The sequence below is a fragment of the Diadema antillarum genome, unplaced genomic scaffold (genome assembly GCF_040938485.1).
Source record: "Diadema antillarum isolate AM-2024a unplaced genomic scaffold, OU_Dant_1.0 scf00000189, whole genome shotgun sequence".
Classification (NCBI taxonomy): Eukaryota; Metazoa; Echinodermata; class Echinoidea; order Diadematoida; family Diadematidae; genus Diadema; species Diadema antillarum.
This window is the reverse complement of record NW_027271078.1, coordinates 463,254-490,822: the sequence shown is the minus strand read 5'-3', so window position 1 is coordinate 490,822 and position 27,569 is coordinate 463,254. Positions and strand designations below refer to the sequence as shown.

Genomic DNA, 27,569 nt, shown 5'->3' with positions numbered 1-27,569 from the left:
TGTGGGGGCGGTGGGAGCTTTCATAGACTGAGCCTGAATGGTGCAGCTTTCTCCATTTCCCACTTCAACCAGATTGACAACATTTATAGTTTAATCATTTCCACACATTCCAATTATAAAACAAAACAAAAAATGATGACCCTCAACAAATCTTAAATAGAACTATTGTGTGGGTAAAATAACAAGTGACTTTTATTGTACCATCACAACTCTGTTGGAAATGGATGGGACTATAGCACTAAAAAGAAGGGCTCAATGTAATCTGCTTCTCCTCATGGTGACAACGAATTACTTATCCAATGAAGGTACATGTATGTACGTCAAATCGCCTAAGATCTGGTTTCTCTCTTAATAAACCTTTAATTTGTAGTTTTTTTTTCTATTTAGGTCGAAAATTCATGAATGTCAGGAATCCTATGTAATATGTCATTGTCTCAGATCGGAGAGGAAGGCGCCTCTAGATTTGTGTAGACAAAGCTAATCGCAGGCTGACGGATCGGCTCGGTTCGTTCAACAGTCTGGCCCTCGGATTTAATACCGGCAGTGTAAGCGGGTGGAGGCTCAATTGTCTGATTGGCTTGCTTTGTCGAAGGCACAGTGTGACTTCCATCAAAGTATACCGGCAGAATAGAGTAGGCGTTGGCTATTTGTTCGTTTTCAGAGAGAGTAAAACAGTGATGTAATTACAAGCCTCTGCTAGGCCTAATTCAAAATTGAGTATATGAATAAAAGAACGACCCAAGTCCATGGAAGATCATTTCGAGTAAACTAAAAAAAACTTAATATCTTTTTTATTTGTCCAATAATATTCTATTTAACTGTGATGGGAAGGCAACATTGTATATACAAATAAGAACATATATTATTATGACAATTAACATTTACATTAATTGAGGAGAGGCCATTTTGTGTGGTGGACTTGGGTCGTTCTTTGATTCATATGGACTTGGGTCGTTCTTTTATTCACATACATGATATTCTGCTATAGAGATCGGAGAAGGATGAGAGAGGGCGCTATTGTATGAATGTAAGAATGACCCAAGTCCTTCATTCTTACATTAATATAAGATTTAACTCATTCATTTCAGGCACTTCCGGGGGTAATTAGGATTAATCATTTACACACATGATGAGTCCATGCATAAGCTACAATTTCCCATGTCAAACTAAATTTGGCCAAAAATTGGACTTGGGTCGTTCTTATATTCATATACTCAATTACTTACATTAATTCTGGAAGATTTCAGAGGGAGAAAAGAAGAAGAAGAAGAAGAAGAAAACAGAACTTTTTGTGGTAAGTGAACATTAACACGGATTTTCTTTTCAATTAAGGTCTTTTTCACGTGTTTCATAAGAATAAACAATGATGAAATATAATGATAACATTCTAATTGCTAGATAGTCCTATTAATGATACATTATATAACGTATTTTGTTGAAGCATACCTACGTGAGTGTAAGAAATCTTATATATGTATATATAAATTTATAATGTAACTGTAATATAAGATTATAATATATATTATTTCTATAATATTTCTCTCACTCTTTCTCTCTCTATAATATTATTATATAGAGAGAAAGAGTGAGAGAAATATAGAATGAGAGGACATAGGGAAAGGAATAGAGAGAGAGAGAGAGAGAGAGAGAGAGAGAGATGGGATTCGATGTATATATCATTGTGGTAGTCTCTCTCTTCTGTCGAACGTCAGCTTACCTTGGGCGTGCATGCCTTCATCATATCGCAGGAGCTGCTGTTCACCCGTGATAGTTCTCACCTATTTGTGCAAATAACATCAACGCGGTCTCATAAATTCCTTGACTATGTAGAGTAATCAGATTCCTAACACAATGTGCTAAAAGCCCAACAATACATTGAAGTGTAAATATTATGAAAGATAAAAACACATAATGTATACTAAAAGCCTGAAAACCGGTTGTCAAGAATGTAAAAAGACACGAGGATCTAACTGAACTTCGATCGAACTTCAAAATTCATGCTAATTGCAAGAATACTCTAATGTATAAAACTATAAACATTTTAGAAACAGTTTACCAGAAAAAAAAAATGTTTGGCAGAGGCATGGGATTCTTAGATAACAATCACCACCTTATCATACAAATTCTTGCAAATTACGCTAACACCTCCCAAACTTTGCGCTTTATTAAACATGGTAAATAAAAAAAATGGTGCATAGTTCTAGTTTGCCTGAAAACGAACAATCTACAGCATACACACACATACACACACACACACAAACCCACACACACAACTGATGCATGTTGCCTCAAAATTTTTACAAGAGAAAAATTCTAGTAAGAACTAAAACTCATGTTAGCAACAATATGACAATGACTTTAACACTGGAATTTGATCTGTTAATAATGCTAATTCGAGTTTCTCAGGTTAAAAGCATTTTATTCAACATCCCCCTGGAAGGACTTATCATGCGTATCACTGAACGAACACAAGTGTACTGTTGAAGGACAAGTTCACCTTCATAGACATATGGGTTGAGTGAAAGCAGCAATGACAGAACACATCAGTGAGAATTTTTAGTATAATCGGACAGCCTGTTATGAATTTTTGAAGTTTCTGTTCAGTCACGGCTGGATGGAAGACTATACTATAGCTTGTGGTGTCACATGCGTACAACGATAAATATAAAGAATAAAGAAAATTCAACATATTTTCACTTCTCTCGCATAACGGAAGAACACTCGACTACTCTTTTACAGAAGGAAAGGGGGAATAATATATTAGTCTGGGTGCCAAAGCCACTTTTTGGGCCTAACCTTGTTTTACCGTCCACCCAATGTTTTTTAATGGTTTTACCCTATTTTGGAGGTGCTGAATCCGAATCTGGATGATGAAACTCTTGCATCCTTGAGGATTTCGAGATACTCAAGATGGCCGCCAAAATGGCGTCCCGAACTGGAAATCCCCGCGTATTTCCTTCTAAATGGTGATAAATTGAAAACAATTGATGGTTTTACCCTATTTCGAGGATGCCGAATCCGAATCTGGATGATGCAACTCTTGTATCCTTGAGGATTTTGAGATATTCAAGATGGCCGCCAAAATGGCCGCCAAAACCGAAAATTCCCACGTATTTCCTTCTAAATGGTGTGAAATTGAAAATAATTAATGATCCTGTACCCTATTTGGAAGGTGCTGAATCCGAATCTGGATGATGCAACTCATGCATCCATGAAGTTTTTGAGATATTCAAGATGGCCGCCAATTAAAACCGGAAATTAATTCCCACGTATTTCCTTCTAAATGGTGAGAAATTGAAAACAATTGATGGTTCTACCCTATTTCTAGGGTGCTGAATCCGAGTCTGGATCATGATGCAAACCTTGCATCCTTTAGGGTATTGAGATATTCAAGATGGCCGCCAAAATGCCCATCAAAATGGCCGCCAAAATGGCAGCCAAAATGGCCGCCAATTAAAACAGGAAATTTCTATGTATTAGGTTTTAAATGGTGAGAAATAGAAAACAATTGGTAGTTTTACTCTATTTCGAGGGTGCTGAATCCGAATCTGGATGATGCACCTCGAGATAGTCAAGATGGCCACCAAAATGGCCGTCAAAACGGAAACTCTTATGCATTTCCTTCTTATAAATGGTGAAAAATTGATAACAATTGATGGTTTTACCCTATTTTGTTTTTCGACTGGAAGATCAAGTTTTCGTCAATGGCACAGTTTGAACTTGCTGTATATACAGTGAAACCAGCTCTACCGGCTATCTTTGAGTTGGTACGATACAAGTGTGCCAGCAATGAACCCTTCAAGACTACAGATGCGGTTGAATAATTGCAAGATTACACTGTTTCGTCTACATAAAATGGATAAGTTTTGAACACTAACGATCAATGGACAAGACATGGTCATCTAAATCATATTGTGATAGTGATGTAGAGAAGTGTACTGAAATTACTCAACATTATCTGTCTTTATAATCCATGAACAGTTTTAATCTCTTCATCCATGAACACTCAAATTGGTTATTTGGTTTATATTGGTCGTCTTGATGACAGTTGAAGACACGAATGGGACATTTTTTGGTTTTGCTTCAATTTTTTCGGCAATATGATGTAACATTATATATGTATATTTATGTACATATTTATATATATTTATTTATATATACATGTATATATATATATATATATATATATATATATATATATACATGTATATATATATATATATATATATAATCTATTATAAACACACACGAGGGGACGGACAAATCACAGGTAGCGCGCCGTTAAAAAAAATGAATAAAAATACAAACGACAACATAGAAGGTGATAGTTGATAATCCAGTACTTACGAATATCATAATCGCGCAGAGTGCTTTTGAAATTACCCTTATTGATATCTACTATAGTGGTGATGGATGCAACCATTTGGTAATCAGAATATGCGACAAGTTTCATAAGAATACGAGGCGAGACTCGTCAGAATACAAGACAAGTTTCAACATCAAATACAAACATGCCATAATTTAATTTTACTCTATTGATAGCCGAAAAGGATTAACTTCACATCTGTGGAGCCATATTATTGGCGGTCACAAGCATTATTTTATAACAATTATGCATTAAACCTAGTCGCATCTTTGTGTTTGTACGTTTCAGTATCATGTCAATATCACTTCTTTTTTTTTCCAGTACGTGTTAAAGTTCCGTTTGAGACATATCGGGATATCTCAGTATATTACAATACCATTGTGACAGTCATTTTGGATGCCAATAACTTTTGGCTGAGTTGAGAAATTCGCTCAACTGAGTCGAATTGAAGAAAACGAATTATTGTTTTTCACCCTGCTTGGGTTTAATCCCCAGCTTCGTGCTAGAGCACAATACTTCACCATTTAAGTATAAGAAAATGTTAAGGAGTTTCCGTTCATACAGGACATTTATAGATGTCCCAAAACCTTCAAAGACCTTCAGCACCCTCGAAATATGGTAAGACCATCAATTTATTTTAAAATTTTTACCATTGAGAAAAAGATTTATTAACATTGGAATTTCTGCCACTTATTTTGGCTGTCATCTTGGACGTCGAGAAACCCTAAAGAATGAACGAATTTCAACAACCAAGTTTCGAGGGTGCTGAATACGGTCTAAAATTGTCCAATTTTTGACAGTTATTTTGGCGGTCATCTTCAGGCCCGTAGCCAGGGGGGGGGGGGGGGTGCGTCGGGTGCGTACGCACCCCCCCCCCCAAATTCTGGAAGGTCCACTTTTTCATAATAACGGTTTTTAGCAATTCTCAAGATAACAATCCAAATAAAGACACATTATATGCTACGTAAATGTGGAAGAGTACGTTTAACAATGTTAAAAATAATTGTACGAAACCCTTTTGTTGTATGAACCATCGGATCGTCCCCATGCACACAAACACAAATGTTATGTATCAATTTGTGCGAGCTATTATTATATTGGCACTGCATGCCATGGCCCTTGGCGCGTGTGACCGGTGTTTTTTTTTTTTTTTTCCACTGGCCGCCCGAGTACGTGCGATTCGTGGATGACATTGAGGTTGACACTTGCATTTTTTTCACAGGAACAGAGGTAAGTGGATGAAAATCTAATAGCCTCAAGTTTACATATAATGTGACCCTGCACCTCAAAACAAACTAAAAGTCGCCAGACATGAATTTTTAGTTAAGACCATATTCTGAAAGAGCACACTTTAAGCTTTAAAATGATGTATAACTCAAATCAAATGGACTCTCCTAAATATTGGAAAGAAAGCACAAACTCAGGAAAAGTGTGAACTGAGAAAAGAGGCTCTTATTAAAGTACAGTGTCTATTCAAGCGCTTAATCTTTACCAAACCGTGCTAGCTGTGCGATGAATGAGACAAAAAAACAGAAAGTAAACCACCAGAGTAACAACAATGAAGGGATTATCAGATTAAACTGAAATTAAGCATGCCTCATTAACACATTCTGTCCATAATCAATGCCAACTTTCAAAGCGGTAACACTATCTTTTCAAAAGTTATAAGTTGAAAGTGAAGAGTGTGGACAAGGTTTTTCAGAAATGAAAAAGGGATTCTAAAGACACACCTAACCACACTATTCTACCAAAAAATGTTCGAGATAAACTGCTAAAAAACACAGTAATTCCTGCCCATTTTATGATACCAAATTTTAGCATAATGTAAAGGAAGACCCTCTCTTTCAGAAAATATGAAAAAGTCAAGTTCGGTTAGGTTGACCCACTTCACTTATTTTCAGTCCTCACGCAAAATCAGTGTGTGCGACTTTATGTTCGTTTTGAGGTGCACGGTCACATATGATAAAGATTAAAGAAATTTCCTCGAAATTACTATAATCGAAAACCTGAGACATTTTATATCTACGTCTCACAAAGATATAGTACATGTACATATAAGTACATGTTGGCATGATAGTGCCTGGGGATAGATTATTATGTCAACTATTTTCCATTATGAATGCATGCTCCAATCAAATTGTGAAAAGGTGGTCATGAATTAGCATTTCTTGCGAACGATCAGGAGAGACAAAACAAAATGAAAGGCCTGTCTTACTCCAGTTCTCTATTAGTTATACATTTTCTCATGTTGTGACAGTTCGATTGGTTCTCATTTTGAAGTGAGCCAAAACCTAAGAACATTCTCACTTATAATTTCCAAAGAGTATTATGCAGGCACGCAAACTCAATTTAGTTGTATTTCATTTAAATGTAATGGGTAAGAGGGTATGAGAGAGAATGCTGAGCTATGAAGTAAAATGGTAAAGTAAAAAATTTGTCAGATAGTATTACAAAAGCCTGAATATTGCAAGAGCTCCGGAGTAAAAACAGTCAGGGAAAACCCCTATGTATGATAACATTGTGAGAGCGTTAGACTGCATTGTGACGCGTTATTTAATTTACATTCTTTATTCATCTTTTTCATAAAAAACACAGGTAATGAGCCGGATTGGGTTAAAATTCTTACTTACAGCTTTGTAGAAGTCTGAGTCAACAGTATCACACAGTACTTCAAGACGTACTAGTACAAACGATTTCTTGAGCCTGCACCGTTTCAGCCTCTGTTCTGGATACGGCGGTAGAAACTCATTCTTTTTTGTTGTTTATTTTATCATTATTTACTAATCTCTTTTCTAACTTACAGGTAGCGGATTTCTTTGCAGGCCAAATTCGGAAATGTACTGTTGATTATTACTTATACATTTTCTCATGTTGTGACAGTTCTATTGGTTCTCATTTTAAAGTGAGCCAAAACCTAAGAACATTCTCACTTATAATTTCCAAAGAGTATTATGCAGGCACGCAAACTCATTTTAGTTGCATTTCATTTAAATGTAATGGGTAAGAGGGTATGAGAGAGAATGGAAAGTGCTGAGCTATGAAGTAAAATGGTAAAGTAAAAAGTTTGTCAGATAGTATTACAAAAGAAACTCATTCTTTTTTGTTTGTTTATTTCATCATTATTTACTTATCTCTCTTCTAACTTAAAGGTAGTGGATCTCTTTGCAGCCCAAATTCGAAAATGCTTAGAGACAGCTAGTAACCAAATATGCTACTATAATTATTTTAATAAATAAGAAATAACCATTCCAGTATGTATCTTAGTGTGCACAGTAAGACAGATCAAATCAAATAGGATAACATCTGAGCACTAAGCCTGAGGTCTGAATTTGCACTCAACTTCTTCCAATGGCTAACGGATGTTTAATTTTTGAATTTCACTGACCTCCAAATTTCACAAAGAAAACCTTCTTAGCATGATGGTTAATAGGACATTTGACTGATATTGGAGATGTTTGCGAATCGGATCTACTACCTTTAATATTATTAAATCTAAAATGATTATTTGAAAGTTCGGAAATGCTGGAAATATCCTACCACAAGGAGGCAAAATATAAATGGTTCACATTTACAATTCATTTTGTTTTAAAAATTTTCTTATTTATTTTCGTTTTTGACAAACTCGCATACCAACGGCTGATATACTGTATAGTAAAGTGAATGTTTCATCTTCCAAACAGCATCCAATGGGATGGAAAACTCCAACTGAAAGGTGGACACCGTGACCATACTCGCTAAAGAAAACGCGTAATAGGGGTCGTTTTTTCTCACGGATCAGATGGAAAGTGTGATGTACGAGCGTATATAATCAAAGGGTATCAAAAAGGCCGAAATTTGGGAAAATGGTATATTGTTCAATCATGATGAAGTACTTCTTTAGGGTGCAGGAAACATTTAAGGAATACTTGTTTTTAAGGCCCAAAAAAATCATATGATCATTACTCGTTTAGGGGCCATTTTGAAAGTCCATGTATGAGCATGGTGTCCACCTTTTAATTGTCGCTACCCCTCCCGGGACAGTATCAAAGGACCGTTTTGTTAATTAACGCAATCCCCCCTTCCTTTAAAAATCCTGGCTTCAGGCCTGCTAACGCGGGTATACAATAGAAAAAATAAAAGTTAAAACAACACCAGGAAAATCACTATTCTCAATTTTGCGGCGCGCTACGCGCGCAGAGTCTCGAACACAATTAAACTTTGCAACTTCCTGGCAAAATGAGTTTTTACTATTTCCTAGATGAAATACCGTAACGCGATTGCATGCAACAGACAAAAATACAAATTTCCTCGAGACTTTAAAACGTCATTAAAACAGTCAAAATTCACAATTTGCGGCGCGTTTCGCGCGCAAATTCTTATACAACTTTTGTAGTTCGGTCGTCCAAAGAATATATAATCGTGTGTGTGTGTGTGTGTGTGTGTGTGTGTGTGTGTGTCATCATTGGTATTGGTACCGAAGGTCCATTTTTTTTAGTGACCATACCCCCCCCCCCCTTGAAAAATCCTGGCTACGGGCCTGATCTTGGACGTCTCAAAACCCTTAAAAACGAATACGAAAGTTGCATCCAGAAGGTTCGGATTCAGCACCCTCGAAATAGAGTAAAACCGCCAAATGTTTCCAGTTTTACACCATTATTTTAGAAGGTCATTTAGGGGCCGTTCTGGCGGCCATCTTTATTATCTCAAAACCTTCAAGGAAGCAAGAGCTGTATCATGGAGCTTCAAATTCAGCAAACTCAAAATAGTGTAAAACCACCAACTGTTTTATATTTTACACCATTTAGAAGGAAATAGGGGGTCTACATATGAATTTCCGTTTTTTGACGGTCATTTTTGGCGACCATCTTTATCATCTCAAAACCCTTAAGGATGCAAGAGTTGTATCCTGAGCCTCGGATTCAGCACACTCAAAATAAGATAAAAACCACCAATTGCTTTCAAATTGTCACCATTTAGAAGGAAATACATGGGAACTTCCGTTTTGGGCAGCAATTTTAACCGCCATATTGAATATCTCAAAATCTTCAACAATGCAGGATTAATAGGGATAGAAATAGGGTAAAGCCATCAATTGTTTTTGATTTCTCACCATTTAGAAGGAAATACATGGGAATTTCCGGTTAAAATTGGCGGCCATTTTGGCGGCCATCTGGAATATCTCAAAAACTTCATGGATGAACGAGTTGCATCATCCAGATTCGGATTCAGCACCTTCCAAATGGAGAAGAATTATCAGTTATTTTCTATTTCACACCATTTAGAAGGAAATACGTGGGAATTTCAGGTTTTGGCGGCCATTTTGGCGGTCATCTTGAATATCTCAAAATCCTCAAGGATACAAGAGTTGCATCATCCAGATTCGGATTCAGCACCCTCGAAATAGGGTAAAACCATCAATTGTTTTTAATTTCTCACCATTTAGAAGGAAATATATGGGAATTTCCGGTTTTAACTTACGGCCATTTTGGCGGCCATCTTGAATATCTCAAAAACTTCATGGATGAACGAGTTGCATCATCCAGATTCGGATTCAGCACCTTCCAAATAGCATAGAATTATCAATTATTTTCAATTTCTCACCATTTTTTAGAAGGAAATACGTGGGAATTTTCTGTTTTGGCGGCCATTTTGGCGGCCATCTTGAATATCTCAAAATCCTCAAGGATGCAAGGGTTGCATCATCCAGATTCGGATTAGGCACCCTGGAAATAGGGTAAAAACATAAATTGTTGTCAATCTCACCATTTAGAAGGAAATACGTGGGAAATTCCGGTTTTGGCGGCCATTTTGGCGGCCATCTTGAATATCTCAAAACCCTCAAGGATGCAAGAGTTGCATCATCCAGATTCGGATTCAGCACCCCCAAAATAGGGTAAAACCATCAAAAAAGATTGGGTGGACGGTAAAACAAGGTTCAGCCTCTGGCACCCACACTATTACCCTTAAGATACGTCAGCAACAAGTCGAAGAAATGTGCACTTTATTGTTTTGTTAAATTCTCTTTATAAATATTTCCTTATATTGTTGTACGCATGTGACATCATACACTGTAGTAATCTTCTCATTCAGCAGTGACTGCGCAGGTACCTTAAGAATCCATAACTTCGGAAAGGATTGTTGGATTATCCCTAAGCTTTCACTGATGTGTTCTGCTAATATTGTTGCATTCACTCAATCTACGTGTATATGAAGGTGAACTAGTCCTTTAATTCTCTTACCGTATCATCGTGAGAAGGCGTGTTGCAGCAGAAAACCTCCTTAAACCACAGCGCACATGCGTCACCGGTGGTCGTGGTCGTTCGCGCGAACTTCACCCCGCACATGATAGACAACATGTTGAAGAGTAGCGAGAATGTTCCTGCGATGACGATAAAAATGTCGATAGCTTGCCGAGCCTCCTGTCAAATATATTGTATTGTAATTGTATAGTATTGTACTTATTCAGAGAAATTAAAACAGCATTTCTAGGGGTGCAAAAAAAAAGGAAAAAGAAAAAAGAAGAAGGTATGAATACCCATGCTTGTCTGCACCTCTGAAGTGCATAAAACATCAATTAAAAAAAATTAAAAATTGTAATCGGAGCAATAAAATGCACAAAAAAAAATCTGAATACATTTAAGGATTAATACAGTAAAATGGCCTTCATGGATCGGAGCAGCAAAATTGCACAAAGAATGGATAATAAGTGATATTGCAAAAGAGAAATAATAATCTAAATAACAAAGAATATCTGCAGGGCACACAAGCGGGATATAAAAAAAAATGGATGAATTTATCAAAGAAAAGTCTATATCATAATATATACACATTAATATTACATCAGTCATACTAAGGTTAGAACGTTCATCAAATTAGATATATATGTTACATACAACATTGTAGAATTAATTCACATGCATACAAACTGTCTTAATAAATATCTAAAACGGAAAGAGATGGACTGGGCACAATGATACTTGGCAATGCATTCCATTCTTGTGCTACAGTCTTGAGGTTGAAGAAAAAGCGTTTTAAATAATCAATTCTTGCAAGCGGGATATATATTACTTTCATGTTATGATTATTTCTACCAAATCTGTTCTCTCGTGTTATTCTATGTTGTCCGGTGTTCTCAATTTCATTTATCATTTTGTAAAACATTTTAAGTGTAAATTGAGTATGTGAATATAAAAACGACCCAAGTCCAATTTTTGGCCAAATTCAGTTTGACATGGGAAATTGTAGCTTATGCATGGACTCATCTTGTGTATAAATGATAAATCCTAATTACCCCCGGAAGTGCCTGAAATAAATGAGTTAAATCTTATATGAATGTAAGAATGAAGGACTTGGGTCATTCTTGCATTCATATTATAGCGCCCTCTCTCGTCCTTCTCTCATCTCTATAGCAGAATATCATGTATATGAATCAAAGAACGACCCAAGTCCATATGAATAAAAGAACGACCCAAGTCCATCACACAAAATGGCCTCTCCACAATTAATGTTAATGTTAATTGACATAATAATATATGTTCTAATTTGTATATACAATGTTGCCATCCCATCACAGTTAAATAGAATATTATTGGACAAACAAAAAAGATATGAAGTTTTTTTTTAGTTTACTCGAAATAGTCTTCCATGGACTTGGGTCGTTCTTATATTCATATACTCAATTACTTACGCCTTGTGATTAATTTCGGAAAAAAACACTCACAAGGAAAACCATCAGATGAGAAAACTCATCATTGAGAAATGTTGGTACAAAGTAAATATCATTTGTTGTTGTGGTTATTGTTGTTGTTGTTTTTATACTTGCAACGCGTACACATCTTGGAGCGTTTAGGGTTTCAGTGATTGAGCACATTTTGATGAAACCCTACACCCTTCCATGGAAAGAAAACCACTTAAGAAATACAGGAACATGCCATTAAATGCGCACGACCTTTGAATGTATATAATATCTCGTATATATTGAAGATATGCCTCAGATTTCAGAGGGCTGGTAATAATATTAGTACAGAGTCAATATTAGAGAAAAAATAGTAGCCCTTGATTGTGTGTGTGTGTGTGTGTGTGTGTGTGTGCTTGAATTCTCTGTAACAGAAGGAATCTTGCTGAAAGGCGTATCCTGTAAATAGATATCTAGCAATGAATGTTTGTTTTTTTACTTAATCTTGAATTCCTTGTTCTTTGGTCTAGATTTTTTTTTTTTTTGGTCTTTGCTTTCTTCAAAGAGAGTCACCAAGTCGGACTATGTGTTTGCCTTCATTAGAACTCATTTGATTTTACTATGGATATGAATTGCAACGGAGCATACCAAGGGAAAGCAGAGACCCCTGTCGGTCATAACAAAACAAAAACAAAACAAAACAAAACAATACAAAACAAAACAAAGCACCTAAAAGCACCAATAGCTAATGTCCCGTTGATAGTCCTTTGTGAGTGTGCTGCAGCTGCTCCTAACAGCTAGCTAGTGCAGGGAACATAGTACATTCACCCCTACAACCTAAAAGGAGATGTTTTTGACACAGAGTTTCTTTACGACCGACGAGGTTTTGTGCTTGCAAACTAACGAAACAGTCGTTACCTGTGTTGCGCATTGTTCCGGTCTAAATTCTGCTGACGGTCGGCATTTCGAGGTTTCGTTAACACTTGCGGCTATGTAGAAGCCAACCAGCATCAAGGAAGTCATACAACACAGCACGGAGAGCATCAAGAAGGTGATTATCTGTGGTAAGACATAAATTGCGTCAGATGTTTTCATAATGCATTTATCATTTTTAACAAACTCCCAGGGCAAGACAACCATTTTTTAAAGACAAGTTTAAGTCATGAACTGATATAAAAATAATTATAGAAATCCTGACATGTACATAAACAGGTAAACAAAAAAGAAACCAGGTAAAACACACATGGATCGGATGCTGATTTTGTTGAAATGGTAGTGGTAATAACAGGTTGTAAAGCTCATTAAGATACTTAACAAGTGTTGAATGCGTTATATAAAAACCAGCTATTATAATCATCACTGTATCTATCAGTCATGTCATGAAATCACCGATGTGAGAATTCTTAATGGCCAATTATCTTAAAGGTACGCACGATATACAACATATTTCGATGGATTCATGTTGTCTTGAAGTAGTGTTTTATATCTATACAAAGCGTTGCAAATAACTGCTACGTCGGGACCAAAGATACAATTTAAGAAATATAAAAGATTATTACCGCTGAACGCTTCTTTCCTTTCACTGACACGAAACCCATTATTGCAGTCGGTGTGTAGATCTATACGATAAAGCAAACATCAAAATATTTTCTTTAGCGTACAGACAGTGGCAATGAAGAATACCACACGAAAAAAGAGAATGATCAATACAAATAAACACGCAGAAAGATAAACAACCGCTTCCTTCATTTCCTTTCTCGAACATGGGTAATATCGTGATCAACAGACTCATATATAGCTTTTAGCTACCTTTGCAATATTTGCAATTGTATTTTTCTAACATCTCTTTAAAAACGGCATTGCTATTTAGAATCAAAAGACTATAACACACATACACACACACACACACAATATATATATATATATATATATATATATATATATATATACGTCTAATCCGTCCGACCAGGAGCAGACGTATACCCTTGTGTGTATGCTTGCTTCAGAAACGGATTTTATTCTAACATCACATCGCATCCTGGTCTCTGATGAAGAATGCGATGACTAACCTGTTTGGTGTCTTGTTTCTAAAACATGCGCTTTCCTCGCCAGGATAAAGCGTTTATAATGCCATTTTTAGGTTTTAATCTCATTCACTTCTGTTCGTTATTGATCTGTGACTACCAGGAAAGGCTGGTTGACTATCAGGTAAAGTCTGATTGACTATCAGGTAAAGTCTGATTGACTACGGGAAAGACCGTTGACTGTCAGGAAAGTCTGATACAGTATTCCATCACGGACAAGGCACAACTACTGGCTGGGATGTCTCTTTGGGGGCCGGAGGTGTGAGTTTGCGTCGGTGAAAGACAAGATGAGGTGGGTCTCTGAACCGTTTATCTTCGTGATAGTAAATCGGAGCATGACGCTGGCAATTAAGTCCATTGCAAAGCTATCAGGGATTCATATTTGTCATGTTTTTTAACACTGATTTCATCCTTTCATCTTTGGCTCTTCGTGGAGGGAACCAGTCCATGGATGCGTCGTTGCTACGCCAAACGCGCACATACACACTGCGCGGTTACCATGCACTGTGGCAGCAACTATAAACCAGTCTAGACGCATTTCATCACAAGCAGGTTAGTTTTGAAATCCGTCCGACCGGGAGCAGACGTATACCCTTGTGTGTATGTTCTGCTTCAGAAACGGATTTTATTCTAATATCACATCGCATCCTGGTCGCTGATGAAGAATGCGATGACTAACCTGTTAGGTGTCTTGTTTCTAAAACATTCGCTTTCCTCGCCAGGATAAAGCGTTTATAATGCCATTTGTAGGTTTTAATCTCATATATATATATATATATATATATATATATATTCATAACCATATAGTTTTCAGTTTCAAGTATTACTTATATGTTAAACACATTGTGTGTATATGCATATACTACGAATTCAATACTCGAAAGTTAAATGTATATATGTGACCGTGCACCTCAAAACGAACATAAAGTCGCACACACTGATTTTGCGTGAGGACTGAAAATAAGTGAAATGGGTCAACCTAGCCGAACTTGACTTTTTCATATTTTCTGAAAGAGCGGGTCTTCTTTTACATTATGCTAAAATTTGGTATCATAAAACGGACAGGAAAGTGTGTTTTTTTAGCAGTTTATCTCGAACATTTTTGGTAGAATAGTGTGATTAGGTGTGCCTTTAGAATTCTTTTTTCATTTCTGAAAAACCTTGTCCACACTCTTCACTTTCAACTCTAATAACTTTTGAAAAAGCAACGCTACTGCTTTGAAAGTTGGCATTAATTATGGACAGAATGTGTTAATGAGGCATGCTTAATTTCAGTTTAATCTGATAATCCCTTCATTGTTGTTACTCTGGTGGTTTACTTCCTCTTTTTTGTCCCATTCATCGCACAGCCAGCACGGTTTGGTAAAGATTAAGCGCTTGAATAGACACTGTACTACAGAGCCTCTTTTCTCAGTTCACACTTTTCCTGGGTTTGTGCTTTCTTTCCAATATTTAGATAGGTTAGGAGAGTCAATTTGGTTTGAGTTATACATCTTTTTAAAGCTTAAAGTCTGCTCTTTCAGAATATGGTCTTAACTAAAAATTCATGTCTGGCGACTTTTTGTTTGTTTTGAGGTGCAGGGTCACATATGCAGTTGCCTTGAAATTATCTACTCCGGAGGAAAACGTCAATCAATGAGACGACCGGAACATAACTATACTTACCATCACTGCTGTCCAGATTGGCGTAGCATAATACGAGTAATAGGAGAACATGAGGATGGCAACGACACCAAAGATTACGAGCAGGGCTGAGTTGCACAAAATCATTTTGGAAAGCTCCTATTAAAGAAGAAAGGAAAAAATTAGGTGTCAATATCTATAAAGTATACATGCACGTTCACTTACATACACCTTCATTTGACATGTGGAAATGTGTATGACTTGTGAATTATCGCCAACTTCTACATACCCACGAAATTTCGACTTCAGTCATGCGTAGGTTTTAGATTTGCCAAGTGTCTATGAATACGTTTCTGCAATAGCATGATACAGTTGCAACTGCATAACTTACTTCACTTTCTTTGCCTCGCTTTTACAGCGTATGAGGGGACTGCTGACTAGGCCTTCAAGCTCCATTTTTTAACAGTCCCCTCCATTTCCAATTTTCTTTTCTTGTATTTGTCTTTAACTTACACAATGGTATTATTGTTCATGATTTGTTTTCAATCATTCCGCATTGTTGTATCATTAATATAGTATTCAAAACTGTAGTCATATGTTTTTCAAATCAAATAAAACAAAACGAAACCGATGTATAATAGTATTCTTTTCATCAGTAGGGTTTGCACGTATCTTATAGTTTGTACCGGGACACCCCTCTTTTCTAGTCATTCTATTTAGGGCTTCCTGCATAATATAGCATATCCTTTTTCCACTGTGGTGATTGATCTGTAAAGGAGAATAAGGTATCTTATTTCAGCTGCTGTCTCGCTTATAATCAAGGTGATATTTCCTCACATGGTTGGAGTTGTAACAGACTCCACGGGACCGGTAGTTTTCTTTCGTTTACAATGATCGAAATTTCGTTGGAACCGAACAAAATATGATTAATAAACAATGGAATACATAGAGTGGAAAACGTTGCTGCCTGAATTTTGATTTCGTTGTAACCATAATTTCGTTATAATCATGCTCGTCATAACGAGAGTGCACTGTAATCATTACTGACAGTGCTCTGGCATTAACACAATTATCTTCTTCGTAAATACAAATGTGACCCTGCACCTCAAAACAAACAAAAAGTCGCCAGACATGAATTTTTAGTTAAGAACATATTCTGAAAGAACAGACTTTAAGCTTTAAAATGATGTATAACTCAAATGAAATGGACTCTCCTAACCTATCTAAATATTGAAAAGAAAGCACAAACTAAGGAAAAGTGTGAACTGAGAAAAGAGGCTCTGAAGTACAGTGTCTATTCAAGCGCTTAATCCTTACCAAACTGTGCTGGCTGTGCGATGAATGGGACAAAAAACAGGAAGTAAACCACCAGAGTTACAAGAATGAAGGGATTATCAGACTACTCTGAAATTATGCATGTCTCATTAACACATTCTGTCTTTAATCAATGCCAACTTTCAAAGCAGTAGCCCTATCCTTTCAAAAGTTATTAGAGTTGAAAGTGAAGAGTGTTGACAAGGTTTTTCAGAAATGAAAAAGGGAACTCTAAAAACACATCTAATCTCACTATTCTACCACAAATGTTCGAGATAAACTGCTAAAAAAACACACTTTCCTGCTCGTTTTATGGTACCAAATTTTATCATGATGTAAAAGAAGACCCACTCTTTCAGAAAATATGAAAAAGTCAAGTTCGGCTAGGTTGACCCATTTCACTTATTTTCAGTCCTCACGAAAAATCAATGTGTGCAACTTTATGTTTGTTTTGAGGTGCACGGTCACAAATGTGGTGTCCGTTGGCATGTCCCCTACAGACATTTACCATTATCCCTTTGATGGTGCTGTCTTCGGCCTTAGCCAATGACGGGAAAGAATGTGGGATCGTCGGTACTTTGATAGTTGCCTTCTGCTGAACCTTTTTGATGGACGAAACTAAAAACAAAACAAAACAACAGAAAACAACAAAAAAGACTTCAAAGTAATATGTAACGTAATATCTAACGTAAAATCTTCAAATTCTAGATTTTAGCAGATATGATCAAAGGTTTCTATTACTCTAAACACAACATGGAAATATGATCCTACTTTCATTTGCTCAGAGTGTGTGCCCTCCGCGAAAACAAAACAAACAATCAAAAGAAAAGCAAACATAAAGACACAAGCAAGAAACCAAGCTCTCTGTACCCTTTTTATCACCCTCTTACGAAATATCATGTTGAGGGCACACTGATTTTTTTTTTTAAGAGAATATCAAAACAGCACAACGATCATTCGAAGAAGGTTCAAAATCCATATAACCAATGTATAGATGGCCATTCAGTTATGTGATATAATTTGTTTTCCTGTACTGGTATTGACCACATTATCTCATAAATCTCCAAAGTAAGATTAAGAATAATAACTACAAACTCCTCAAAAAAGTTTGAAAACTTGCATCTTTTAATTACACCTCGCTTCTTTAAATAATACGTACTACATGCTTGTTAAATTAATTCCCTGCCGCTTCACTTGTTTTGAATTGTTGTGTTCATGCTGTGAAGGGTCTTTGAGTTCTGCGTATATTCCATTCAATTCAATTCAGTTCAATTCAAACTTTATTTCATTTTTCGAAAAAAAACCATAAACATTACACTTTCTTTTGTAACAGAGAATAAGGTTGCATTATCAAAACAAAGTGAATTAAAAAAGTACTTTATCGTTTGCTTGGTTAAAATCGTGAGAATACAAAAGAACTAAAGAGACATATTATAAAAAACGCACCTATCAAGTAGATTTAAAGAAGGAGGACATATTGGCCATAGCTTTATAAGTAGGCTCTCACTTTGCAAAGAAATAAATATTTTGTTAACGATTATGGAAATGCGCTATGTAAAAGTATTATCATTGCTGTTATTATCATTATTATCATTATTATTATTGTCATTGTCATTATCATTATAATTGTTATTATATCAAATTTACATATTACACCTCAAAGCGTTTGTCCCTCTGATCTCTCCCCTATTGATTCTTTAAGGATTATACTCGATTGCGCTAATGGATTCTAAAATGACTTAACATATCTTTTTATATTATCATTGTAAAATGAATGGTATGTTACATGTTGAATCGTAATAACAACTTTGTACTCGTCTAAAATGTACATGAGTATATCAATAAACATGGGCGGATCTAGCTCTTTGCTAAATCGGGGGGGGGGGGACCCAATGAATAACTCTTCACTGCTGACTATAGTACGATAGCTTACCTCGGGCATTTGTTTTTTCGTCGTGTTGCATGATATGTTGTTTACTCATGAAATATCCCTGTGTGGTGGGCAAATAACATCAATCCAACCGTACATATTCATAAACCTGTTATAAATTGTCTGAATTGTTGCACTTTCTACAAATCAAATCATATTCAAGCTTTCAGTTTAAACTGTATGGAAGTAACTAATATCAAAAGCTTGTAATGTATGGTTGCAGCCAAGGAAATAAGCCTTTTTTTTGCACGGTTTAGTACGAATTATCAAAGTATGTAAATGATAATAACAGTTAGATGAAGAAATTTACTAGAGATAAAATCACCAAGTTAGCATGCAATTTCAAAATAGAAATATGTTTGTGTAGTCATTGTTATGCAGCAGTTTTTGGTTGAGATTGGGCTTTAGGTTTTTAACATTTTAAGTCAGAAAAAGTGGTTCTTCCCTGTATTGAGACCACTTTTATCAAATTTATATCAGTCATTTAAAACAAATTTACAGCAAATAAATTTGAAATTCCTCTAAGAATTGTACCCTCTTCCATGTTTCATAAGTGATTTGTTTGATGAAAATAGGATGAGAATTTGCCAATATATCGAAAATATTTCTTTTTTTCATGTTAGTCTCCAACTTAGATTACAACTTTGCTATCAATATATCAGCCACTTCAATAAACTCTGATTGGTTTTCAGTGTATGCCTTTACACATTGCACAAGTAGGCTTACCTATTTTCTCATTATCTCTCTAAAACAACATAAACATCAAAACCTGAGGCGCCATCTCAACCAAAAATATGCCATCAGTTTAATGACATTTAATCTCATCATGCCATGACGTTTTGCATTGTCAGAAAAAAAATAGACAAGGGTGAACTTTGACCTTATGATACCATGGAGGATGTATCACTACCCAAATTTGGGTTCCAACAAAATATCAATTCCATCGAATATTCATCTTAGGAGAATTGGCATAATGACGATGAAAACTTAAAATATCAAAAGTAACAATTTCCACCCAACTGGACCCCACGGAAGATCAGCTTAACGTAGCTGAAAATGGGCTATCGAGCCATCTGCTGAGATAGTAATAAAACAAATAAACAAACAAACAAAGAAAACTTGTGAACGTTGCCTGGAAAAGCACAATTCCATTTACATAATCAAGACGTGTATTTTTTTATCCCTGTTGGAATTATATTTGAGTAAAAATCTAAAAGGAATGAAAGACTGCTAAAACTAATGTCTAGAATTCAAGCTTCCTATTAACGAACGATGGACGTACGATGGCCCTGCGTACTTATGTTTAATGTTGGGATTCCCGTACGTTTTTCTTCAAGATAATTTACTATTCATGCGTGCGGCTTACCGAGCAGTGCGACGATGAGATACAGCCGTATATCTGCTCAACCCACTGTGGAAGGGCGTCACCTGTGGTTGACGTCATAATATGCGCGAAAATCACGCCACAAACAAGCGACAAAACGTTGACAAGAAGCAGAAAGACTGCTACGAGAATGATAAAAATGCTGATAGTAAGCCGAGCTCCCTGTGGAATAAGCACAAACAGACCGTGTAGATGTGAAAATCATATCACTTCTCAGTGAATTGCAATGATTATACCACTTCTCAGTGAATTGCAATGTTAAAGATGAAGTTATTTATGTATTCTTCCACCTCCACAATACTACTTAGCCATGTTGTAAGTGTACCGTAATTGTATCTTATATTATATATTCTTTATGTGTATACAATGTATGCATTTTGTGATGTACGGTATTGCATGTGTAGGGTCTCTGAGAATAACAATGTTTAGCCACTGACAGAGCTACCCTAATGAATGAATGAATGAATAAATAAATAAATATATATTATATATATACATATCTATATACATATATGTGTATATATATATATATATATATATATATATGAAGAGTTTGTTCGCAAAAACCGATAAGTCCATTTCTGAAGATTTTGAAGTATGGTTTCTGTCTTAAAGTACAAAATAATACCTTTTAAATGATATATTGGTCACTACATATAAAAATATATTTTTGAAGTTATGGTCAAAAGAAGCAAAAATTTCTCTATTATTCTCTTTATTTTTCTTGACCTTTAATCGCAAATATCTCCATTTGGCAACTATGGACTTATCGGTTTTTGCGAACAAACTCTTCATATATATATATATATATATATATATATATATATTATATATAAATATAACAAACTCAATTTTTGGTACAAAACTGGGCGAGGTGTTTAATCTTTTTTAGTTGACGTTTACTTGCAACCAGTATACCTTATGACCTTAGTGCAGTGGTTTTTGTACTATGCAATAAATCAAAGCAAAACCTTGCAAACGAAGTGCATCCTCACCTTTGTACAACCACTCCACGATAAACCTCTCGCTGGATTAGAGTTCCACTCTTCTTCATTTGCTGCTGCAGCTATGTGTAGGCCAATCAGCATCACCGAAGTCATACAGCAGAGCACTGACAGCATCAAGAAGGCGAGTGTCTGTGGCACGGCACAAATACACTCGTTTGATAATGCATCAAATGTTTTATTACAAACACCGAGAAAGGGTCACTTTCTTTCGAAAATATGAAGCATGGTAACCCAATTCCAAACTTTGACATACAGAGGTAACATGTAAGATATGCGATTGGATCGAAATAGGCACTGTAGCCACCAGTTATGTCATGGAATCGCCGATACTTGACTACATAGCAATCTGTATAATATAAATTATACACTTGAACTTGTCATAGTGACCACCAAATGCAAACAAGTGGTCGTTTTCGAGAAATAGAAGCTGTATAGACAGGGTCTGTAACGTTGCTCTTCATCTCAGGGGAAGTGCTAATGCGCATGCGTACGGAAGGTGTTCGCTGCAGGCCTCTTCCAGGGTTTTCAGGATTAAGTGTCAAAAGTTCTGTTTAAGATTTAGATTGATCTTCAAAACAGTTTGGTGTGCAAGCTCAGTATAGGAATGATGTCTTCTACTGCATGTTATGCTGGTGGGTATGAGACACTAGAGCCAGATCGTCTGAAAATTTTGTCCTCACACACTGAAAAGAGTGTCCATCTAATACTTTTTCTCTGCGGTGCAGAATAATTTGCCTTATTATCCAGCCTAACAAAAACATATTGCTAATTGAAGCAGTAGGTTTAAGTTACCAATAGTAATAACAAAACAGCATTTCAAGGATTATAATACTAAACGGGCAATATCGCAATTAATGGCTTTAAAGATTATTACCGGTGATCGCTTTCTTCCTTTCGCAGAGACCAGTCCAAGTATTCCCGTAGGCGTGTAGATCTACGAGATGAAAGAAACATCAAAATAATTTCTTTGATAAAGAGCAGCAACAACTGAACAAGTAGACACAAGGTATGGTCCAGAGACAAATGTTGAAGAAGAGTGAACATGATATTCATATCAGAGTAATGTTTAACCAAAGAGGTACTATAGGCGTGTGTTATAGTCTTTTGATTCCAAGGAGGTACTAGACAAGCACACCTTTTATAGGGCAAGTCCACCTCCATATACATGTGGATTGAGTGAAGGCAACAATATCAGTAGAACACACCAGTGAAAGTTTGGGGGAAATCGGACACTCCGTTGAAAAGTTATGAATTTTTAAGTATCTGCGCAGTCACTGCTGGATCAAACTCAAGCTCAAACTCTCACTGATGTCCCTTATGGAAAGAACATAGTTTTACCACACTATGTAACACAGTGTGCAACACAGTGTGGCATACAGTGTCGAACACAGTGTGGAACACAATGTGTAACACAGTGTCGAACACATGTGTTTAATATGTGATTTTGGGACGTGTGGTAACACAGTGTATTTACCACAGTGTGAAACACAGCGTCACCACACTGTGCAACATAGAGTTACCACATGGTCCAAAACACATATTAAATACACTGTGAATCAAACCACAGTATCACACACTGTGACGACAGGTTTATAACCACAAAGTCCATTACACTGTGGTAGTCACCACATAATGGCATTCACTACATAGTCCACCATACTATGGTTTCACCACATAGTCTATCCCACTATGGTATTCACCACATAGTTTACCACACTGTGGCAGTCACCACTAAAGTCCACCAGACCAGAGTACATTGTGGTAGTCATCACATAGCCATCAGGTGTATCAAAACATATGTCACCACATAGTCATCAGGTGTATAAATATAGTAATGCATGAAGGCATGTTTACTGACTAAATAACACTGATTACCTTTTCATGACAAAAGTGATGACATTGGGTATCAAAACGTTATTAGACAATAGGTCAAAGGAAATCTCATCATAAATACCTTTTTTATGAATATTCATGAGCTATGCAAAAATCTGTACCACAGGAATACCACAGCAAAACCACAGTGTTACCTCAGCACTCCCACTTTATAGGTAATACTGTTGTAGTATAAGACAAGTTAAGTACTGCTTGAATCAATTGTCGTAATTCACATCATAACTCACCTAATAATGAGATTCTGGAATAGGGCCTATGCGTTTTGCTTTGTTTTTTACTGCTTAAATCAATTGTCGTAATTCACATCATAACTTACCTAATAATGAGGTTCTGGAACATGCGTTCTGCTTTGGTTTTTTTTTTATATTCCAGTTAGTACTACTGTGTGGTGTATACTGCTGTGTTGTATTGTATTGTGATAGTCATGTGGTATAGCACGTCAAAAAAAAAAAAACAACACAAGAATATCCTGTGACATTGTTCTGTAATTAAAGTGTACAAGAAAGCGGTTGTAAACACAGTTTGAGTTCATACTACTGAATATTCTCGGTACACTACCAGACGAAATTATTGTGTACAATAACAGGCAATGAAGTGGCATTTGTACATGGTTTGGTTGTTTTGGAAGATAATAGTGATGCCTTTGCTCTCATTAAGAGTATGATGGCCCATTTGTAAAGAATAGAGACAGGGAGAGCCATGCTGATGCTGGACACATCAGAGTAGTGAAACGTGTGACAAATAGATTGTACGCAATACATGTACCTCCTGGTGAAATCATAGGAAAGCATGTGATTTGTGAGAGAAACAGGGAAGTTATAACATGTCACTTTTTGTTCTCTTTTCACAACTACAGATACTCCTAGTATTATATCATTTCTGGTGTTTGATGTTATGCATCCGTTAACAGTATTAACACAACATTAAACACATGATTTATTCATCTGAAGGTTGGATACATGACATGTATAGGTCATATTCTCACATTAAATGAATCTGTCGTTCCATACTAGTATTTGAAATTTGAAAGGTATCAACTGAAATTAGGAAAATAAATAAATATTGAACATTTAAATTGTGTTGCATATTGTCCATCTATAAGTTATTGGTTTATTACTTCATTGGGTAATAAGACCCAGTTCAGTTGCTTTACAAACTTGATAAAAAACTCTGGGGAGAAAATGTAGTAATGAGGTATATTCTTTCAATTTGATACATAAATACATGTCTATTTATTGATAAACTACAATACTTGAATCCTTTGACCACACTGCTAAAATACTCCCCCAACAAAACCAGAAATAGTCTGGTCTTATAAGGATTAACATGCCATATGGTAGTACAAGATCTGAAATGCAGTGAAATGCAGCAAAAATGTACTGTGTAACAACAATATGGACACAGGAGTATTTCTATGTTTACCACACTGTGTGTTCAGTATGCCAAGTATGTGGAGATGATGTGGGTGAATGATATCTGAAACCTACAAAGTGACAACACCGAGCACAGGGTTTGCACACAGTTCAATATATACCACACTTTGGTAAGCACAAGCCACAGTGTCCGGTATACCAAGTCTGTGTGGATTATGTGGTAAATGAATGATCTGAAATTCCACAGTGTGACACCATGCACTATCAATACAGAGTGTGCCCTTAATTCAAAATATACCACACTCTGTCAAACATGATTCACAGTGTGTTCAGTATGTCATCTATGTGTGGATTATGTGGTAAATCACTTAAACTGAAATACCAGACTTGGTAGCATTATGAGCACAGGGTTTACACATAGTTCGCTACATACCACACTGTGGTTTATATGTGCCACTCTGTGTTCAGTATGCCAATAATATGGTACACTATGATCAAATCCCACACACGCTGTGACCACATGGTTAGCACATTGTTTGCACATAGTCAACTATGTAAACACACTGTCGTAACACTATGCCACACTGTGGTATATGTGTGCCACTCTGTGTTCGGTATGCCAATTATGTGGTACACTATGTGATCTTAGATACCACACTGTGACAACGCTGTAACCACATGGTTAACACATTGTTTACACATAGTGAAATAAGTGAACACACTGTGGTAACACTGTGTTTGTTCCGTAAGGGGTGTTCTACTAATATTGCTGCATTCAAAAAACCCACATGTCTATGAAGGTGAACTTGTCCTTTAAGTACCTCCTTGGGTTAACGTAACAGTAGATGAGTACGTGAAAGATGAACGTTGCATCGTTTTTTCCAAATATTTTTAACGAAGTTCTTGCAAAGAGGAAGACATAAACAATTGACCTTATAAAGTTAAAAGAAAACAAAACCTAAAACTCTTCACAACTTCTAACAATTCTCGTTTTCCGTATGCGGCTACCAATTGATGTTGAATATATCTTTACAACACTATTATGTTTCTATATTTTTTTTTTTACCTCCAGCATGTAATTGGTCATTAAAAAAAAACAACAACGAATGACGACTATCAATTGCATAGTTAAGCAATGATGAGAAACGAATACTAGTGATAAACTGTTTGGCGTGTGTTTGTTGTGGGGGGGGGGGGGGATAGCAACAAAATAAATATCTGAGATTGAGTGTATTGGCATAAAAATCATTAGGCTGGACCACGTGGTTGTTCTGTATCAGAATAGGATAAGTGTTTTACTTACCACCACTGCTGTCGAAATTGGCGTGGCGTAAAACGAGTAGTATGTCCAAAGAAGGATAGCAAAGACACCAAAGAGTAGAAGGACTGCTGCACCGCCCAACGTTATCTGCGATAATAGCTTAAAAGAAAAGACATTCACTATCAATTTGAATGTATATTTACATGTAAATATTACATATATATATATATTTATATATATATATATATATATATATATATATATATATATATATATATATATATATATATAATTTTATGTCATAAGCATTTGTAAGTTCTTATAGTGTGCTTGCTTGTGATTGTATATATGTATGTTATATTATGTAAACTTGACGTATATATACACTCTCATTAGTGTATTTATTTTCTGTCCTCTCTGCCTCTATCATAGTCGTTATTATCTTCACTAATGTCTTGATCACCATTATTTTTGTCCGATTTGTCCTCAGTCTTGATAAAGGGCAGAGCCCAAAAGCCTGAAGTTAAATCAAATTGTGAGGATTCAAAAGCAACGTCTACCGCTTCTTCTTTACTCTCGTTATATATATATATATATATATATATATATTTGATTTAAAACTCTCAGAGTTGCTTGTGCATGTCCATTTTGCTTTCATTTTCATTAACAGTTTTTTTTTTGAATGAACTCGAACATGCCTTTTTTCATTATTCCTGCGAAATTTACCACATAAAATGTTTAAATGGACTATTTATGATACGAACATCTTGCTGGCCAAACTCTATTCGTTTTCATTTAAGGTATTAAAGGCATTAAGGCTGCTTAAACAAAAAGTCTGATAAAATAGGGGGTATTGTGATCTTTACTTTAAGAATATTAATTGTCATGTTACAGCTGGTGAAGTGTCTTGGGAAAGATTTTAAATTTCCTCTTATGGCAATGGTGTTAATTGAATTTCCTTTTTTGAAATGAGCAACTTAATCGTTTTGTGATCAAATTCTCATATTCTTTTTTTAATTCGCTCATTTTAGGTTGCCGAGATTACAGGAGTGGGGTTGCCTTGGCGTATGCATATTCACCTGCAATCTTTTAACGACGTTGCCCTCAGTCTTAGCTGGTAACTGAGAATGATTTGGGGGCATTGGTTCTTGAACGGTTGCCATCTTCAAGTCTTTTGCTGAAGAACACAGAAAAAAAAACATGAATGAAGCATAATGAAGCACTAAAAAAGGAAACTGAAAATAAATAATTGCTTAAATCCAAGAGGTCGTGTGTGCGTGTGTGTTTTTGTGGGGGGGGGGGACGGGTGTGTAGGATAAAAGGGGCATGAAAGCATGACAGTTTAAATGTATCAATATTACAAAAATAAGCACGCAAAATGTTCTCCGAGCATTATACTCACAAGGAATACACTGCACAGATACCAGTTAACAATTCTATTGAGATATTTGTCATTTTACTGTATAGAGCTATGTATCATTTTAGGCCAACTCACATTTCCTGAACACCTATTCATTGATTGCTTTAATTCTTTCTGTCTGAATGAGTGAAAATGTGCGCAAATTTTGCATACATACCCATGTTGAAGCAAATGAACGGGACACGACAAGGGCCTTAGTAGGTTTTCCGTTTTCCTATGGATCCGTATACCATACATAGATGACGTTGTATGATCTGAGG

General features: G+C 36.0%; 1 protein-coding gene across 1 annotated transcript; it reads right to left on the bottom strand.

Annotated features, from left to right (window-relative positions):
• Nucleotides 1–376: 376 nt before the first annotated feature.
• Nucleotides 377–27,569, bottom strand: LOC139723422 (uncharacterized). The gene is made up of 14 exons (XM_071634669.1): nucleotides 27,467–27,569; nucleotides 26,969–27,066; nucleotides 25,932–26,048; nucleotides 22,237–22,296; nucleotides 21,351–21,491; nucleotides 20,338–20,517; nucleotides 18,975–19,032; nucleotides 17,550–17,659; nucleotides 15,770–15,886; nucleotides 13,580–13,639; nucleotides 12,939–13,079; nucleotides 10,585–10,764; nucleotides 1,718–1,778; nucleotides 377–643 (listed from the first exon to the last, which is right to left on the bottom strand). The coding sequence occupies exons 1-14, from the start codon at nucleotides 27,468–27,470 to the stop codon at nucleotides 435–437; spliced, it is 1,536 nt and encodes a 511-aa protein (XP_071490770.1). The 5' UTR covers nucleotides 27,471–27,569; the 3' UTR covers nucleotides 377–434.